The sequence below is a fragment of the Macrotis lagotis genome, chromosome 2 (assembly GCF_037893015.1).
Source record: "Macrotis lagotis isolate mMagLag1 chromosome 2, bilby.v1.9.chrom.fasta, whole genome shotgun sequence".
NCBI classification, from domain to species: Eukaryota; Metazoa; Chordata; class Mammalia; order Peramelemorphia; family Peramelidae; genus Macrotis; species Macrotis lagotis.
The window spans coordinates 201,492,317-201,511,838 of NC_133659.1; the positions used below are offsets into that span (position 1 = coordinate 201,492,317).

Consider the following 19,522-nt stretch of genomic DNA (forward strand, 5'->3'; position numbering starts at 1 on the left):
CTCATCTACGTCTAGATCTCACCTAGCATCCCGCCCCTCCCCTGATCCTTGCCTCCTCTCTCTCCTGGCCCTAGGCCCTGTGCAGGGGCGGGGCAGGAAAGGGGTCAGGCCTCCGCCGGGCCCCCTCATCCCGCCCTCCCTTGCTCTTCCCAAATCCAGCCGCGGCCGAGGGGGACTTTGGAGCCGGGTAGGAAGAGAGCAGGGCGGAGAGCTTGGCGGCCGGCTTTATAATCCGCCCAGTCACGGGAGAGGCCAGAGGGGCAGGAGCTCCAGCGCCGTCCGAAGCAGCGCGGCGGCTCGGACCATGGTCTTCCCGGCCCGGGGCTGCCCGGGGCGGCTCGTGCGGACGCTCGCCCCGCTGCTGCTGAGCGCTCTGCTTCTGCCGCCCGGCCAGGCCCTGCCCTCCGGGCTGCTGCCCGGGGACTTCGGCCCCGACGAGGCCGGGGCGAGAATCTTTGCCGACTCCTACAACTCTTCGGCGGAGACCGTCCTGTACCAGAGCACCGCTGCCAGCTGGGCATACAACGTCAACATCACCACCGAGAATGCCAAGCGGCAGGTGAAGGCTCGGGGCAGGGGAAGCAGAAGAGGGGAGAGGGTCCGCAGGAGGAGCCTGGGAGAGGGTCCGAGCAGCCCATCGCCGGACCGCACGCGGCGCTTTCGTGGGCCTGGGGCCCGGGCCCGGGTCCTATCCCGGGAGAGGATCCCAGGTTGCGTGCCCCCGCATGGCACACTCGGCCACCCTTGGGCTCCGGGCTCATCCCCGCCGGGCGCTTCTCGCGCAGGCTGCGAGCCTGTCCCTGGACCGGCCCGCTCGCTCCTCCCTGCCCTCCTGAACTCCCGGACCCGGGGCTCAGGGCCTGCAGAAGATAGCGGCCGGCAGGGAGAGCGAACCGAGGGGCTGGGAACCTCTAAGGAGTTGTCCAGGCATCCCGAGAGGGAACAGGGCAGGCGGTCCCCCCCCCCCCCCCCCCCCCCCGTGGAGTTCATCCTGCTTTTGCCAAGAGGAAGACCCGGGGAGTCTTCTGTCTTTCCCACTGACAGTCTCTCACTACTCAACTGTCTCTGTCTCAGCCTCTGTCCATCCCCCTACCTCTACCCCCTCCTCTCTTTTCTCCCTCCTTCTCTCCTCTTCCTCCTGCTCACATCTCCCTCTGCAACTTTCTTTTCCTCTTTCTCGTGCAGTGTATAGAGTGCTGGGTTTGGTATCAAAAAGCCTGGGTTCAAATGTTCTGTCTTGACGGGTCTTAAAGCATAAACTCCCTAAGGGTATTTTGCAAATCTTTAATTTGTTGAATCTCAGTTTCCTTATCTATCAAATGAGAATGTATTAGACAAGATCCCTTCCAGCTCTAAATCTGTGATCCTTGATCCCACCCTTCTCAGATCAGAACTAGTATACTGTTCTTAAACCTAGAAATCCTGGGATACCTTAATCCATTTCTTTCCTGGAGTGTTAGGCCAGGAAAATGTAACAGTCTCTACTAGGGAGTTGAACCAGGTTGACCTCTCAGGATTTTTAAAAACTTCTCTGTAGATTCCCCCCCCACACACACACACTATCCAACCCTTCTCCTCCATCCTCCATCCTTGGCCCTCCTACTCACTACAGGAGGAAGCAGACCTCCAGTCTCAGGAGTTTGATGAGGCGTGGGGTGTGAAGGCCAAAGCACTCTACGACTCCGTCTGGAAGAACTTCACTGATCCCATTCTTCAGAAAATCATCAGTTCTGTGCGGACCCTGGGCCCAGCCAATCTGCCCTTACCCCAGCGTCAGAAGGTGAGTATAGATAGAATGTAAAGATTGGGGAGAGGGGGGATCTTATGGGGTTGTGTGTGCCTTCTGATGGGAGGGGGAAAGAAATACTAGTCTGACTTATCAACTCCCTTCCCCCATCCTTGCCAGTACAATACCTTGCTGAGCAAAATGACCAGCATATATTCTTCAGCCAAGGTCTGCTTTCCCAACAAGACTGCCACCTGCTGGGCCCTGGAACCAGGTACCTGCTCCCCTCTGAGGACCCCCTCCCCCCAGCTGTAGTCTTGGCAGAGCCAACAGGAAAACTTAACTCCCTTGGGGCTACTTTCTCTGTGTGAGAACGGATGGTAATGGTAGGATGTATGGTCCTGAAGGGTGGAGACAGACACACGTCCAGTGGTCCTAAGAGGTTGTGGGCTAGGGGAGATATCGGTATGGGTAGTCATTAGTTCATCCCCTTTTCCATTCATCTCAGGCAGACTAACTCATCTTCCCTCCCACCTCTTTGTATGTCCTCCCCCCTCCTTTATATGTTCTCACCCATCTTTCCCGATCTTTCCCAGGGTCATCACAGTGGATGAATCCTTGTTTTCCCTCTCCAAGTTTTTGGCCCCTCAAATTCCCTTCCTTTAATAATTCCTATAGATTTGTCCCCATGGGGGCAGCTAGGTGGTGCAGTGGATGGAGTACTAGCTCTGGAGTCAGGAGGACCTGAGCTCAAACCAACCTCAGACACCTAATAATTACCTAGCTGTGTGACCTTGGGCAAGTCACTTAATCCCATTACTTTGCAAAAAAAAGATCTGTCCCCTTGATTTATTCACTTATCCTGATTAACCTTTTCCTTCCCCCTTAAATCAGTGTCCCTGCCATGGCATATCGCTTTCCATTTTCATAGTTATCCATATTCTCTGTCTCCTACATACTATATTTATATTTGCAATCTGATTTCTGAATAAATAATAAATCATTTCTAGCAACTATTACAGATTACACAGCCACAACAGTCCAATATAGGAAATGCAAATAAAATCTTCCTCCTTCCCCACCCCACCCCCATCTGTGATTTCATCAGTATAGAAGGAACTCCCTGTGAAGAGATTTTGCCAATAAGGATTGTCAATTTAGGGTCTTGGGAGGTACCTCCTAATGATTTATCAAAGTTTGCACAGATAATGTGTCTGGCATTATTGGAACCCAGATTTATTAGACTCTGAAGCCAGATCTCTATTCACCAAACCATGGAGCCTCTCATTCCTACTTTGCAGTTGAGGAAACTGAGGGCCAGAGAGGTGCAGCTTTGCCAGGATCACATACCTAGTGTTGGAGGGTTTCCAGTGTGCTTCAAGTCAGTTTCATACAGTGTCTACCTGCCTTTCTGTATGTTTTCTCTGTCTTTTGTTTCTTTGTTGCCCATCCTAAAGCAAAATTTAAGTTCCCCCAAGCATAGGAACCAAGTCTTTGTAGCCTGCTTTGTGTAGCATTCTTACAGCACCATTTGTACTTGGAAATATGTCAGTAGCAAAGGGGCTAGAAGAGATGTCAGCCCCATTACCTAAACTGGGGCTGCTAAGATGCTCTGAGCATTCAACCGTATTGGAGCAGCCTGTACCATCCAAATTATTTGTGTTTCAGAGCTTACAGAAATCATGGCCTCATCAAGAAGTTACTCTAAGCTGCTGTTTGCCTGGGAGGGCTGGCATAACGCTGTAGGGATTCCTCTGAAACCTGAATATCAAGCCTATGTCAATATCAGCAATGAAGCCTATAAGTTGGATGGTGAGTGTGTACTTTCCATCTTTCATAAGGTCCTCCTCTTCTTCACTCTTGTCTTCAATCCTCAAAGTAATGAACCTCTGGTAACCCTTGTGAAGTTATTTTTTGTCTCCTTCTACCATTAGGATCAGTGCCCCTGCTATGGCATATCTCTTGAGATGGTAGAGACAAAGAATTGTAATAAGTTACTCTTTGCCTCCTGGAGTTTACTCTCTAAAAAGGGATAACACACAAATACATGTAAAATAGTTAGATATAATACATATTCTGATGGTGAAATGAAAACTCTTAAATATTGTGATTCCTAAAGAAATCACTCAACTTCTTGCCCAGTTTAAATTTTTTTTCTTTTTTAATTAGCAGTGTATGTGTGAAGAAAGCTTTCTGTCTTTCTAACTGTAAAGAGAAATTGGTCCTCCCAGATCATGCTTATGTCATCCCATGAACCAATTCAGGGATAGAACCTCCCCTTTAGTCACCATCTGCTCCTCCCCTTTGCACCTGAAACTGGAGGTAATCTAAGACAGAGGATTTAAACAAAGGCCTCTGTTGCAGATTAAAATGTAATTGGGACTATCAAACAAAATACTGAACAAAAAAGAAATACAATAAAACATTGTTACATTTTAACAACTAAGTCAATATGTGGCTGCAAAGATCCTTGGGTATGGATTAACAGTTTCAGATTCTATTTCATTTGACATCTGTATTTTAAAGCACACACATATCTTAAACAACTCGACCTGCCTATAAAGAAAGAAATAATGCTTTTAACCCAAGATCCTTTCCAGATCTAAAATTCTATGATTCTGTCTATACTTGCACCATCTTCTATAGAATTCTCTTCCCCTTTTAGGAAGCTTATAAAACAAAAACTATTAATAAACTCACAATTATAAAATCTCTCATTATAATTTATAATAAAAGAAACTTATAATGTTTGACAAGAAGTACATCTTTGTATTCTGTAGATTCAAGTTAATCCTTCTCGTTTGCACTTAGGATATACAATTATAGGCATGAGTAGAAATCAGAAGCAAATAAAACCAAACCCATCCTTATCAAGATGAAATCTATTTTAAAGTATTATTTAAATGGGCAAGTAACTTAAAAAGCCAGAAAACTCTGTATTTAAGTATCTGTCCTTTAGCATAGAAAAATGAGAAGAAAAAAATGAAAAAGTAATTTACCATGATTTGGATTTATTAATAATGAGGTAGGTCCCTCACTCTTGTCACTTTTGTTCATTCTGCCCCTGATAGACAAAAGTTCTGGCCACCCTGGCTTAACACCCTTCTCCTACACCTCTGCTATTAGCAGAATCATTGTCCACCTCAAATTAGATGAGAAAATATCTGCAAAAAGAGTTTAGTGTCTAGAATATACTAGACTGTATATAAATACCTATTCCCTTCTTCCCTTTTTCCCTTTCTCCTTCCCTAGTCTCCCTCATGGAAACTAAAAACAATGAAACCATGAAAATATGAGGATTATGCATGTATCACCTGAGGTGGGGGTGGGTGGGAGTATCACCTGAGGCTGGAAGACCCTTGGACTGGAATTACTTTCTTGGCAGGCTTTGAGGACACAGGGGCATACTGGCGTTCTTGGTATGACTCACCTACATTCGTGCAAGACCTAGAACGACTGTATCAACAGTTGGAGCCACTGTACCTGAATCTGCATGCCTTTGTGCGGCGTGGCTTATACCGCCGTTATGGAGACAAGTACATCAATCTCCAGGGTCCCATCCCTGCTCATCTACTGGGTAAGGACCAGCTGCTTCCCACCTTCCATGTGGAATGTGGCCGGAAAAGATTTGGGTAGAGGAGAAAGAATGACATAGGCAGGCTGTCAAGGGTGGGCACAGTAGTTCTGGTGGGCAACTTCCATATAGTGTCCTCAGGATATTAAGGAAGGACCCAGCCCTATTCAGATAGGAAACTAGTATTTTCTATCTGAATACAGATTATCTTCCTGCCAGGTTGGAGAAACCTAGAATCTTCAGGGGAATATGGGTTTAGTCCCCAGATTCTGAGTTCCCTTCCATCTTCCAATTCCAACATGTCAGTTTACTCCACTCCCCTTCCCTGTACTCAGGATAGTCCTAACTTGGACAGCCATGATGCTTGCTGATCACAGGTAATATTGCCTACCCCTGGTAATGGGATGCAAGATTTTTTCTCTTTGCTTGTTTCTGCAGGAAATATGTGGGCACAGAGTTGGGAAAACGTCTATGACTTGGTGGTTCCCTTCCCAAACAAGCCCAACCTAGATGTCACCAGTACCATGGTACAGAAGGTAGGCATGCTTCTGAGAGATTGGAAGATGCTTGTCCTCTGGCTGACTCAGTTCAGTTCTTCCCAAACTGAGTGATCTAGGAGAGTATCTCCAGAGAGCTCTGTGGTCATGTGGGCAACAGGGCCAGGGTAAAAAGAGCAATTACTAAATGGGCAGAGGGGCAGGCCTGGGGGTAAGGTCTAAGGACAGAGAAATGGAGTTAGTTCAGAACAAATAAAAGAAAACAGGTAAGGGTTGTGAGGTCCTTCCTTAACTGGAGACCTAGGGAACAAAGTTCTTCTTGGTAAAATGCGGACAAGATTCTCATTTTGTAAACCCTGAGATTGGATTATTAGAGGTCTCTGCCCTCAGTGAGCATAGCTCCCCCACCTTTTTCTCCCTTTTCCAATTTGAGGATAGAAGAAAGCCTATGTTATTAGTGAATGTCTATTTGTCCAATAAATAAATTGGCCCTTTTGTTAGGGAAGCTGTAGTTGCAACAGAACTGAGCCCTGCCCTGTCCTTTGCTTCACTGCAGATACTCCTTAGGCTACCTCTTGATTGATGGAGACCCAGTTTTGTTATGGGAGTTGAAATCATGAAGGGAGATTAGAGAAAAGGATGGAGAGAAATCAGATTCTCTTTCTGTTCTGGGAATAGAAGTAGGAAATGCTGCTCCTGACCCCTGACTTTTGTTGCTCTCTCATCACCACCACCCTCAGGGCTGGAATGCCACATATATGTTCCAAGTCGCAGAAGAATTCTTCACATCCCTGGGATTACTGCCTATGCCACCTGAGTTCTGGGCGGAGTCCATGCTGGAGAAGCCCAATGATGGACGAGAGGTGGTCTGCCATGCCTCTGCCTGGGACTTCTACAACAGGAAAGATTTTAGGTGCACTTCCTCTCACAGTGTGGAGGGTTTCTTTGGCATTTGAGAGAAGTAAGAAGATCCCCTGGATGGATATACTAACCACCTCCTTCCTCCTGGGGTTAAATGCATAAAATTTAAATGCAAATTTAAATTTTTAAATTTAAATGCAAAACTCAATCTTTGAAATAGAACAGCTATTATAATATTTAAAATTCACGGGCCTCCTAAACATCTATCTATGGATCTTTGAGGGCCTATAGATCTCAGATTAAGAAGCCCATGGGCTAGAGGAATATTACATTTCATTTTTCTCTTTTTGATAAGTTTGTGGTCCTTATGTGGACCTCCCTTGTCAGCTTTGTTACCCAGTTCTTTCCTAACTAGCCTCTGCCATTATCTCCCTTCCTCTACCCCAGGATTAAGCAGTGCACGAGAGTGACCATGGACCAATTGTTCACTGTACATCATGAGATGGGCCATGTGCAATATTACCTACAATACAAAGATCTGCATGTTTCCCTGCGAGGTGGTGCGAACCCTGGCTTCCACGAGGCCATCGGGGATGTACTAGCCCTATCTGTCTCCACACCTGCTCATCTACACAAAATTGGCCTGCTGGAAAGTGTTACTAATGACAATGGTATGGGGGCAAACAGGGCAAACAGGATGACCAGAGTTCTCCATTCCTCCTTCTTCAATTATTCTGGCAACTGTTTTTCCTGCTTTCTCTACCCTACCCTCTACTCAAACCCCACCCACCCACCTTTATTCTCTTGCTATTACTAGCTTCAGAGGTCCTGGCAGGAAAAATAAATCTCGGAGAGAGCCAGATGTGAGCCTAGGAGAGGGAAGGACAATGGTCATCACATAGAACAGCCAAAGAGAGGGCTAGAATTGGAAAAAATGACCTAAAAAGGGGCACAGTAAAAAAGAACATTAAAGTTGGAATCTAAAGACCAACTCTGTCACTTAGGACCTATGTGACTTTGGGCAAATCATCTAATCTTTCTGATCCTTTTTGTTATTTATAAAATGTAACAATTAGATGGTGCCTAAAATCCTTTATAATAAATACTAGGATCCTTTCTCTACACTCTTCTCCTACTTCTTGAACTCAAATTCCTTCTCCTTTTCCCAAATCTCTTAACTCTTCCCTCCCTGGAAATCAACTACCTAGGATAAATCCTGTTCTTTTCTCCCTTCTCATCCTCACTTATCCTACAACTGTCTTTCAGAAAGTGACATCAATTACCTATTAAAGATGGCCCTGGAAAAGATTGCCTTCTTGCCCTTTGGCTACTTGGTGGATCAGTGGCGTTGGAGGGTCTTCAGTGGGCTCACAACTCCATCTCAGTACAACCAGGACTGGTGGTACCTTCGGTAAGCAAACACCTAGGGGAAATGATATATCTTTGCTGGGGAAGAAGCAAAGAAAAAGACACTCTAGGTAGCCAAGAAACCACCAATTTACCCCAATTGGTGCCCTTCCAGTGTCACCTCCCACCATGCTTCTTCCTTCTTATCTCTCTCCACCAGAAAACCTTTAATTTCTCATTGACATTGGCATAGTATATTAACTATAACTATAATTAATATAGTTATAGCATATTATAGTATACTATATATAGTATAGTGTATATATTTAACATAGTATATTAACAATTCAGGCCTGGATTCAAATTCTTCCTCTGTTTATCAGGTGTGGGACCCTAAACAGGTGACTGATTCAGTCTCTAAGTCTCAGTTTCTTCATCAACAAAATAAAAATATTCCTGACGTGAAGGGTAGTTGTGTGGTTCAAGGGAAGTAACCTATGCAAAGCCCTTGGCAGACTTTAAAGGTTTCTACACACTGTCCCAAAAGTCTTAGTTCTGTTTTAAGCCACTTAAGGCTTTTTGTTTGTTTCTTTGTTTTGCAAGGCAATGGAGTCAAGTGACTTGCCCAAGGTCACATAGCTAGGCAATTCTAAAGTGTCTGAGTTCAGTTTGAACTCAAGGCCTCCTTACTCCAGGATCAAGGCTCTATCCATGGCACCACCTAGCTGTCCTATTTAAGACTTTAAAGTGGAAGGCTATTAAAGTTTAAAGCTGCATTAAGACTTCTAGGACAATGCTGCTTAAAAATCAATCATTTGTTAGTAACCTAACCCCATCCTTCCATGATAGTAACTTATTTACAGAATGAAAGGGTTGATGCAGGTAACTTATTCCTTTAAATCCCATGATTTAGATTTACAGAGCTCTTTCTTCAAATTAGCACTGTGAGGTAGGTAACTTATTATCAGCACCCCCAATTTACAAAAAAGCAAACTAGCTCAGAGTTCAAATAACTGGCCTTTGGCTACATAGTAAAGTGTTAGAATTCAGTCTTCAGGCTGTTTCTATTATTATCATACTACCTCATTCAACCTTGTTTTTTTGCTACAAAAGCCAAAAAGTAATAATAATAAATAGCAGTAAATCATTTATCATACAGTGCTCTGAGGTTTGCAGAGTGCTTCACAAATATCTCATTGAATACTTATAACAACCCTGAGAGGGAGGTACTATTATTATACCCATTTTTCTCTTGAAGAAACTGAGGCAAAAGGAAGTGAGGTGACTTGCTCAGGGTCACACCATTAAGTATCTAAGGTCATATTTATTTGAAATTTTATCTTCCTGAATCCAGGATCAGTGTTCTGTGCACACTGGCATCACCTACCTGCCTTATACTAAGATTACCTCTGTTCAGACCTGTGTCTAAACTTCAATGCTCTTGGGTAATATCATTTTTTTTTCAAATCTTCTAGGACCAAATACCAGGGCATCTGCCCTCCCATTGCCCGAAATGAAACTCACTTCGATGCTGGGGCAAAGTACCATGTTCCAGCTATCACACCATACATCAGGTACAGCAATCTGGCTCCATCCTCTACCCCTCACCTCTCCTATTCCTATCATGTTTTCTAGATAATTGAGTTCCCATTGAACCCACTTCAGGGCTAAGATCTGGGAGGTTACAGAGACTAGGAACTGACCCCAGAATTCAAGAGGAGGGACACTGAGGGTCATGTTCTTCCTCTATTTCCCTGGGCTCTCCCTGAACCCTACTGTCTTAGTCTGTGACAGAGAGGGCTTGGGTTCTTCCAGTGACTCCAAGAAATGTGTCCACAGGTATTTTGTGAGTTTTGTCCTTCAGTTCCAGTTTCACAAAGCCCTGTGTGCCGAAGCAGGCTACACTGGTCCCCTGCACTACTGTGACATCTACCAGTCTAAACCGGCTGGTGACAAACTCAGGTAGGTTTTGAGGGGTGAAAGTCATGAAAAGGAAGAGGGAGAATAAAATGGATAGCATGGTACTCTATACAAGTGGAAAGAGGAAGGGCAGAACATGTTCTATATGTGGAGAGCCTACCTCTCTAGGCTGTAACCTATTAAGAACCATAAATAAACTGGCATAACCACTGTAGAAGGAAGGGAAGGGAAGAGAATAGGCATTAAGCTTATATTAATTATATATATATATATATTATTTAGAATTACATCAATTATTAATTTGTATTATATTATTATATGTTATATTTTAATATTGTTATTCTAAGAAAATAGTGTATATAAGGTTCTAGGCACTTTTCTAAGCCTGTTACAAATACAATCTCATTTGATTCTCAGTAACAATCCAGTGAGATAAGTGCTATTATTATCATCATCTTTATTTTACAATTGAGGAAATTGAGATAAATAGAAGTTGTGATTTGCTAGGGTCACACAGTTATTAGGTCAGATTTCAACTGAGAATTTTCTAGCTCCAGGCTCAGAACTCTGTCTGCTATATTATTTGGCTATACAGCTAGTGCTGAACAGATAATAGTTAATTTGTCTTCTCAGTTCTCTTAAATTAAAAAGCCCATAAATTTCTGTCTTTCTCTTGGTCTGACTCACGCAAGAATAACCAGAAATATAGAAAACCTCAATTTGAGAGACAAGGCAGATGAATTATGTTGGAGATCTTTCTTGAGTCCCTTGTGTCCATTTACAGGGAAGTGTTGCAAGCAGGAGCATCTCAGCCCTGGCAGGAAGTACTTAAGAAGCTGACAGGTTCAGAGACCATGGATGCAGGACCACTTCTTGAATACTTCAAGCCTCTCATCAGTTGGCTACAGGAACAAAACCAGATCAACAGCGAAGTCCTGGGCTGGCCTGATTTTGAGTGGCGTCCACCAGTGCCAGACAGTTATCCAGAGGGCATCGGTAATGTCTGCAGGAGAAAACAGAGCCAGATTATGAATTCCTTGTGCTAAAGTTCACTTCATTGTTAGCAAAAGTCTTTTGCTGGTCTGAATGGGGATGAGGTCTCCCATGGCATACATTTCAGACAACTCTTGAGTCCCTCAGAAGTGAATGGAATTGGAAAACTCCTTACCAGTTTCTTAGACCTTGGAGTTACTTCATTAGCTCTAAAATCTTTTCAGATTCCAAGCTGATCCATAGATTCTGAATTCTTAATGCCTAGATTCTGAGAAGTTGAACTATGAACTATGTTCTGATTGGCTGGGATGTTGGGTTGCTTGGCTCTGCTGATCATGGGTCAAGGTTGGGTGCTTCACTCCCATTCTTTTATTGTGAGCTTTTCAGTTTGGGGAAAAACTCCAAATCTAGGTGAGAGTCAGGCTTGGGAAAAAGGGAATTATTAAAGGAAAAGGAGGGAAAGGGGAAGCAATTAATTCATCGAATGGTCATTTATTATTTATTATGCTAGCAGGCACCCATGCTAAGCACAGTGGTTTCAAAGACAAAGAGGAAAGGAAAAGGAAAGAAACAGGATGAGAAAAGACAGGCAAAGGAAGAGTCTGGGGGTTGAAGAAGACTGAAGAGGAGTAATTTGAACCAGGATTGTGTCTTTCTCCTCTTCCTTTTAACAGACAAGTTGACTGATGAAGTAGAGGCTGAGAAATTCCTTGAGGAATATGAACGATTGGGGCAAGTCTTAACGACTGAATACGTAGAGGCCTCCTGGACTTACAACACAAACATCACTGATGAAAATAGCAAGATTATGGTAAAGCCTGCACAGACTCCTCTCCTAGCCCCATCTCTGGGGCTGCCTCCTCTCTATTCTTGAGCTATATCATGAATTTGTCTAAGGAAAAAGTCTTATTCCTTCCTTCATAGTTCCTCTTGCCCTCTTCCCCACTTCCCTTTCTGTCTTTACCACCTAGAATGCCTAAGAAACAGGAAAGGAAGCTGCTTGGTAAGGTGGAGGAGAGGTTTAGTAGTTGGGCTTCTCATTCTTATCCTGGTTTCATAATAAGGATAAATAGAGCTACAGTAGAACATTATAGTAGAACTAATTCAAAGTAAAGAGTAATGGGGCGGCTAGGTGGCGTAGTGGCTAAAGCACCGGCCCTGGAGTCAGGAGTACCTGGGTTCAAATCGGGTCTCAGACACTTAATAATTACCTACCTGTGTGGCCTTGGGCAAGCCACTTAACCCCATTTACCTTGCAAAAAAGTAAAGAGCATTAGAAGAAGATCAGAATTCACAATTTTAAATTACAGAATTTTGTTTTTTTAAAAAACAAATGCAATTTTGTTTAAGTCAGAGTAAATGATTTTCCTTTCAATGGGTAGAACTTGGGTCAACCCACCCTCTTTCCTCACCCTCCTTCTAGTACTGATCCAGCAGCAGGATAGGTCCCAGCTATCCAGGGGTATGGTGCTGGTAAATGCTTACCAACTCTCCAAAGGAAACAAAGAAAAATTTCTTACAACATACTTTTAAGATCAACAATGAAAAACAGATCAAACCTGATTTATAGCATTTGCCAATCTCCAAAGTAAAAATGCTCACATCAAAAACTTAACAATTTGGGGAGGTATTAGTTGGCTCCAGCACACTCCTTTTTAGTTGTTTTTTTTGGTTAGGTTTTTGCAAGGCAAATGGGGTTAAGTGGCTTGCCCAAGGCCACACACCTAGGTAATTATTAAATGTCTGAGACCGGATTTGAACCCAGGTACTCCTGACTCCAGGGCCGGTGCTTTATCCACTAGCGCCACCTAGCCGCCCCCTCAGCACACTCCTACTACCATTCAAGGACTATTACTTGATATTATTTGATGGTTATTATTTATATGAAAATGATGATATCAAGCTGGATTTAAATTATGGTTTTATTTAAGCAAATTTAAAATGTATAGAAATGGTTTGCTTGCCAGTGTTTATTTTCCTGGCCCAGATTGTATAGGGGTAGATTCTAGCCCAAAGAACCAAATGTTAATTACATTTAAAAATCCTGACTCTGTCGATGTTAACTTTTTTTTTAACATTGCATTTGCCCAGTTGTGACATCCTAGAGACTTCCTGTGTGCTCTTGGGCAGGTCATTTTCCCTCCTGGTTTCACTTTCCTCTTTCAGTTTCCATTGCAAAACTTTAAGATGATTCCCAAGATCCTGAGCAAGATCCAAGAGACTGATACCACATTGGACTAGACAATCTTTCTAGATGTTTCTAGCTCCGCCACAAATGATTTATATGTTTTCTGAAATTCCAAGTTTTTATAAATTAGAAGAGATAGTAAGGTCCTGTGGATTAAGTTTTGACTTCAAAGCCAGGAGTATATATAGTATATCCAGATTCAAAACCTGCTTCTGCTTCCTGCTAACTGTGTAATCCTTAATTTCCTAGTGCTCTAAGAAAACAAATTGCAGAGAAAGTGCTGGGCTAAGTTGGCAGAGAATTCCCTATGTCAATGAAATCACAGGTGCAGTCCTTATTCATAGGAGCAGATTTAGGGCTGGAAGAAACTTTAGAGGTTTATCTAATGTAAATTCCATAAATTTCAAGGTCACAAGCCTAATGAATAAAAGAATCAAAATTCATAACTAAGCTCTCCAGACACTCCATCCTGTGTCCTCTCCAATCTACCATTAGCTTTGAACAAATGAAGGTAGCAAATTTGCTAACATGCTCCTTCAGGTGCTGATCCTAAGCCTCTACCCTCAGGTTCCATCTATAGACTTTGATAGGAGATAGTCTTTCTATTGGAAGGCACATATTTGGGGTCTATGTATGGAGAACACAGTTCTCTGCCCTAGGATCTGCTTTCAGCAGTGTAACTAGAGTATATAAACAATGCAATTCAATGAAAAACCTTTGGTTTGCTGTGGTCATTTCCTTGCTTCCCCAAGAGAGGTTGGGACCAGAGAAGGGAATGAATTGTAGAACCTGAGACTTCTTTGCTTTTTGTGTATTTGGTCATTGGGAAAGCTCAATCCTTATGATTCTGCCCTCCTAGTTGAAAAAGAGCCTGGAGTTGTCTTCTCACTCACTACAATATGGCACTCGTGCCCGTCAGTTTGACACCAACAATTTCCAGAAGTCATCAGTGAAACGGCTCTTGGCAAAGATTCAAAATCTAGACCGGGCAGCCCTGCCTCCTACGGATTTGGATAAGGTATGATTATGACTGAGGATTAGGGGACCCCCATTGATTGAGAATACAAGATTAGGAGGGAGGAAAAGTTGCCTAGGGAGATAACTGAAAAGGGTTAAAGGTCTCTAGAGAGAAAGAGGCAGTGCCTGTGGCACTTTCTAGGCATTACCAATTCCCCACTCCCCACCCTCGACCTTGCTGCTTTTTCTAGTACAATAAGATACTGACGGAGATGGAATCAGCTTACAGTAAAGCTAAAGTGTGCCAAGAAAGTGGTTCCTGTCTACCGCTGGACCCTGGTGAGTATGGATATGTGTTTCTTAAGGAAACGGGTGGAGGAGGTGAGGAGGAGCAGGTAAAACTAGCTATGTTGGAGATAAGAGCCATGAGGCCCCTTCTCTTTTTCTTCTCATCAGGTCCCGAAGTTTGGTGTGGATGTAGATTGTTATCTTCTACTCTAGTTTTGTATAGTAGAAAGTGTGCTAGACTTGAATTGGGGTTACAGCTCTGAGCTGGAGGACCTTGGGCAAGTCATTTGAACCTGTTAGCTTTAAAGTGAGGATAAGGATCCTTACACTAAGTTGTCAAGAGGAAAGTGTTTTGTAAACTCTAAAGCATTTCCTTGAGATCTTCATCCCTGATCCTTTCCCTGACTCCTTCACTAAAACCAGTCTATCTCACCCTTTGCCTTATTTCATCATTAATTCAAACTATTTCTTTATTTCTACCCTCAGTATTCAGATATTCTAGGTATATTAATACTTCATTGGCTGTTCCTGCAGAGAATCCATCTCATTTGTATTTGACTCAGCCCATCTCTCTCCCTTTCACTTCCACACATGGCTTCTACTCTCTGTGACTCACAGCTCTTTCTTTTCCATTCTCCTTCAATGCCTGCTTCCATTCTAGTAGAAAAAGCACACCAATTCTCAGAAATTCTTGTAATTGAACTTTTTTTTTTTAAGAAAGATTTTGGGGCAGCTAGGTGGCATAGTGGATAAAGCACCAGCCTTGGAGTCAGGAATACCTGGGTTCAAATCCGGTCTCAGACACTTAATAATTACCTAGCTGTGTGGCCTTGGGAAAGCCACTTAACCCCATTTGCCTTGACAAAAACTAAAAAAAAAAAAAAAAAGATTTTATTTATTTTGAATTTTACAATTTTCCCCTTAATCTTGCTTCCCTCTCCCCACCCCCCACAGAACATAATCTGTTAGTCTTTACATTGTTTCCATGCTATACATTGATCTAAGTTAAATGTGATAAGAAAGAAATCATTTCCTTAAGGAAGAAAAGATAACTTTTTTTAAAAAATAAAAGTTAATAGTCTTTGGTCTTTGTTTAAACTCCACAGTTCTTTCTCTGGATACAGATGGTATTCTCCATTGCAGAAACCCCAAAATTGTACCTGATTGTTGCACTGATGGAATGAGGGAGTCCATCAAGGTTGACCATCACCCCCATGTTGCTGTTAGAGTGTACAGTATTTTTCTGCTTTTGCTCATCTCACTCAGCCTCAGTTCATACAAATCCTTCCAGGCTTCCCTGAATTTCCATCCCTCGTGTTTTGTACAATTGATGTTTTTATCCTTTTTCATATTCTCTTAAGGGTAAAGACCTAGTAGTGGTATTGCTGGACCAAAGGATATGCATATTTTTGTTGCCCTTTGGGCTTAGTTCCAAATTTCTCTCCATAAAGGCTGGATGAGTTCACAGCTCCACCAACAATGTAATTGTGTCCTAGATTTCCCACAACCCTTCCAACAATGATCATTGTCCTTTATGGTCATAATGGCCAGTCTGAGAGGTGTGAGGTGGTACCTTAGAGATGATTTAATTTGCATTTCTCTAGTAAGTAGTGATTTAGAGCAATTTTTCATATGACTATGGATCCCTTTGATCTCATCTGTAAATTACCTTTGTATATGCTTTGACCATTTGTCAATTGGGGAATGGCTTGGTTTTTTTTTTTTTTAATTTGACTCATTTCTCTATATATTTTAGAGATGAGTCCTTTGTCAGAAATACTAGTTGTAAAAATTGTTTCCCAAGTTACTACATTTCTTTTGATCTTGGTTACAAACTATTCCTTGATCTCTTAGTTTGCTTCTAAAATTGTTTTTTATGTCTAAGTCCTGTATCCATTTTGATCTTTTCTTGTTATAGGATGTGAGGTGTTGGTCTAATCTAAGTTTCTTCCATACTAACTTCCACATTTTCCAACAGTTTTTATCAAAGAGAGAGGTTTTATCCTTAATAGCTGAACTCTTTGTTTAACAAACAGCAGATTACTATAATCATTTCCTGCTATTGCACCTAGTCTATTCCACTGATCCATGACTCTATTTCTTAGCCAATACCAGATATTTTTGATGTCCGATGTTTTATAATATAATTTTAAAATTGGTAGGCCTAAGCCACCTTTGTAATTGAACTCTTAATAATAATAGTTAGTATTTACAAAGTACTATTACAACCATTATCTCCTTTAATCATCACCACAACCTTGGGAGGTTAGTGCTATTATTTACCCCCATTTTACAGATGATAAAATTATGATTTGTCCAGAGTCATATAGCTAGTTAGTATTTGAAATTAGATTTGAACTCAGTACTTCCTGACTCTAAACATCACTATCCACTACACTACCCAACTCTTTTCTTAGTATTCCAAATAACAAAAGCCTTTCCTATCCACCTTTCATTACAAACCCAATCAAATCCTCTTCTTCCAAGAGACTTCCATAGACTGGTAGACTTTTTTTTTTTACAAGGGCAATGGGGTTAAGTGACTTACCCAAGATCATACAGCTAAGTAATTATTAAGTGTCTGAAGTCAGATTTGAACTCAGGTTCTCCTGAATCCAGGGCCAGTGTTCTTCCCACTGTGCCACCTAGTCGCCCCTGGACTGGTAGATTAAAGAGACATTGCTCTCTGTTCAATCCTTGTCCACAGTGACTTTTACTGCCCAGTTTCTTCAAGAGAATAACAGTGAAGAGGAATGGGGATTGGGGAGGAAGAGGGGAGGAAAACAAACATGTCCTCTTCTTCTCCCTCCCCAGCCTGAATGAGGCTAGGCATGTAAGTGTATGTTTGTGTATGGGAGAAGATATACATATATTCACAGGATAGAATTTATGAAAAGGAGGGTAGCATCTAGAAATCATGAATCAATAATTCTGTTATATTTGCCTCATGCCTCATTTTAAGTGTTTTATTTTATCTGGGTTATCAAAAGTATGTGGAAAAACCTGGAGAAGGAAGATGATTAAAGAATAGAAACTGGGTCCCATGGGGGAAAGCTTATTGGTATAATAAAAATAGCTCACCTACATTTAAAAAGTTTACAAAACACTTAAAAAGCTTGTGACATAGGAAGGAAGGAAACAAGCAGTTATTCAACATCTAGTCTGTTCTAGGTACTTGATCCTCTCAGAAACTTGGAGGTTGTTGTTATTATGATCTCAATTTTATAATTGGGAAAATTGAGGCAGATATCGGTTAAGTGATTTTAAGAAAATTAAACATTCACTTTTTAAAAAATTTTGAGTTTCAAATTCTTTCCCTCCCTTCCACCCTTTCTCTATCTCTTGAGAAAGCAAGCAATGTATTATCAATTATACATTTAAGGTAATGCAAAATATATGTTATTAAAGAAACAGACAAAAAAAGTTAAAACCTATGCTTTAATCTGCACTCAGAGTTCATCAGTTCTCTTTCTGAAGGTACATAATATTTTTCATGAGCCCTTTGAAATTGTCTTGGATCATTTTCTTGATTGCAGTAGTCTATTACAGTTGTTCATCTTTACAATATTGTTGTTACTGTGCTTGTTATTCTTTTGGTTCAGTTCACTTTATATCAATTCAGATAAGTTTTCTTAATTTTTTCCTGAACTGTTCATAATTTATTTTTTTAATATTTCCATAGCCCTTTATTACATATAATTTTTATTACATGATCTGTAAAAGATGCATTTATTTCTGCCTTTTTGTATTTGATTGTGAGGTATTTATATCCTAAAACATAGTCAATTTTTGTGTAGGTGTCATGTACTGACAAAAAAAAGGTATAATCCTTTCTATCCCTATTCGTTTTTCTCCAGAAATTTATCATATCTAACTTTGCTAAAAATTCTGTTCACCATCTTGACTACTTTCTTGTTTATTTTATGATTAGATTTATCTAGTCCTGAAAGAAGGACCTTGAGATCTCCCATTAGTATAGTTTTGCTGTCTATTTCTTCCTGTAATTTACTTAGCTTCTCTAAGAATTGGGATGGTATACAATTTGCTGCAGATATGTTTAGTATTAATATTACTTTCATTGTCTATTGTTCCTTTTAGCAAGATGTAGTTTTCTTTCATCTATTTGCTTTTGCATTATCTAAGATCAGGATTGATACCCCCTGTATTTTTTTATTTCAGTTGAAACATAATATATTCTGCTCCAGCCTTGTACCTTTACCCTGTGTATCTTTCTGCTCCAAATGTCTTTCTTACACACAACATATTGTAGTATTGTGGTTTCTAATCCACTCTACTTTCCACTTTCATTTAATGGGAGAGTTCATCCCATTCACATTCACAGTTATGATTACTAACTGCATATTTCTGTATATGTCCTTCCATTCTCTTTTCCTCTCTCCTTTCACCTTGTCCTTTATTTCCAGTAATTGCTTTTTTTTAACTTTTTATTTTTATTTTTCTAACTACTTGTCATGAAAGCCTTTCAATCTTCATCTATCTGCATATTCATAAGTTACATATTTTTTCATCCCCTAGCTCCCCAGCGGGGGACAGTTTGGTAAAAGTTGTATATGTCTATTGTTTGCTTTTGAGCACTTCTATCAGCCCTCCTCCCTTTTCTTTCCCCTTTCCCCTCCTATTAAACTATAAGATAAGATCAATTTTTATGGTTCTTCATGCGATGTAATTTGCCCCATTCTGCTTCCCTCTTTTCTCTTCTAGTACAATCCTTTTTTTTATCTTTTTTTTAGATCATCACACCCTCTGTCTATGTATACCTCTTCTCCCTAATAGAGATACAGTTCACAAATATCTTCTTCTGAGTTAAAAATGTAAACAGCTTATCCTTATTGAATAACATAGCTTTTTTTCCTTTTCCTATTTACCTTTTCTGCTTTTCTTGAGTCTTGTATTTGAAGATTGAATTTTCTCTTCAGCTTTGATATTTTCATCAAGAATATCTCCTACTTCATTGAATATCCATCTTTTCTCCTGAAGCTTTTACTCAATTTTGCTATATAGTTGACTCTTTTTTAGGGAGTGGGGGTTTTGCAAGACATTGGGATTAAGTGACTTAGCCAAGGTCACACACTGCATAACCTAACTGCCTCTGGATAGTTGACTCTTGATTGTAAACCAAGTTCCTTTGTCTTCCAGAATATCATATTCCA

At 41.3% G+C, this 19,522-nt stretch overlaps 1 protein-coding gene across 1 annotated transcript in view; it reads left to right on the top strand.

Annotated features, from left to right (window-relative positions):
• Positions 1 to 304: 304 nt before the first annotated feature.
• LOC141514017 (angiotensin-converting enzyme-like) overlaps positions 305 to 19,522 on the top strand; it is a 33,852-nt gene continuing 14,634 nt past the window's right edge. Inside the window, exons 1-15 of the mRNA XM_074224439.1 lie at positions 305 to 559; positions 1,613 to 1,780; positions 1,907 to 2,000; positions 3,395 to 3,538; positions 5,112 to 5,303; positions 5,739 to 5,836; positions 6,538 to 6,710; positions 7,106 to 7,329; positions 7,925 to 8,069; positions 9,481 to 9,579; positions 9,845 to 9,967; positions 10,710 to 10,921; positions 11,593 to 11,729; positions 13,966 to 14,124; positions 14,315 to 14,402. Coding sequence (XP_074080540.1) covers positions 305 to 559; positions 1,613 to 1,780; positions 1,907 to 2,000; positions 3,395 to 3,538; positions 5,112 to 5,303; positions 5,739 to 5,836; positions 6,538 to 6,710; positions 7,106 to 7,329; positions 7,925 to 8,069; positions 9,481 to 9,579; positions 9,845 to 9,967; positions 10,710 to 10,921; positions 11,593 to 11,729; positions 13,966 to 14,124; positions 14,315 to 14,402 — 2,311 coding nt within the window. The remainder of the gene's footprint in view (positions 560 to 1,612; positions 1,781 to 1,906; positions 2,001 to 3,394; positions 3,539 to 5,111; positions 5,304 to 5,738; positions 5,837 to 6,537; positions 6,711 to 7,105; positions 7,330 to 7,924; positions 8,070 to 9,480; positions 9,580 to 9,844; positions 9,968 to 10,709; positions 10,922 to 11,592; positions 11,730 to 13,965; positions 14,125 to 14,314; positions 14,403 to 19,522) is intronic.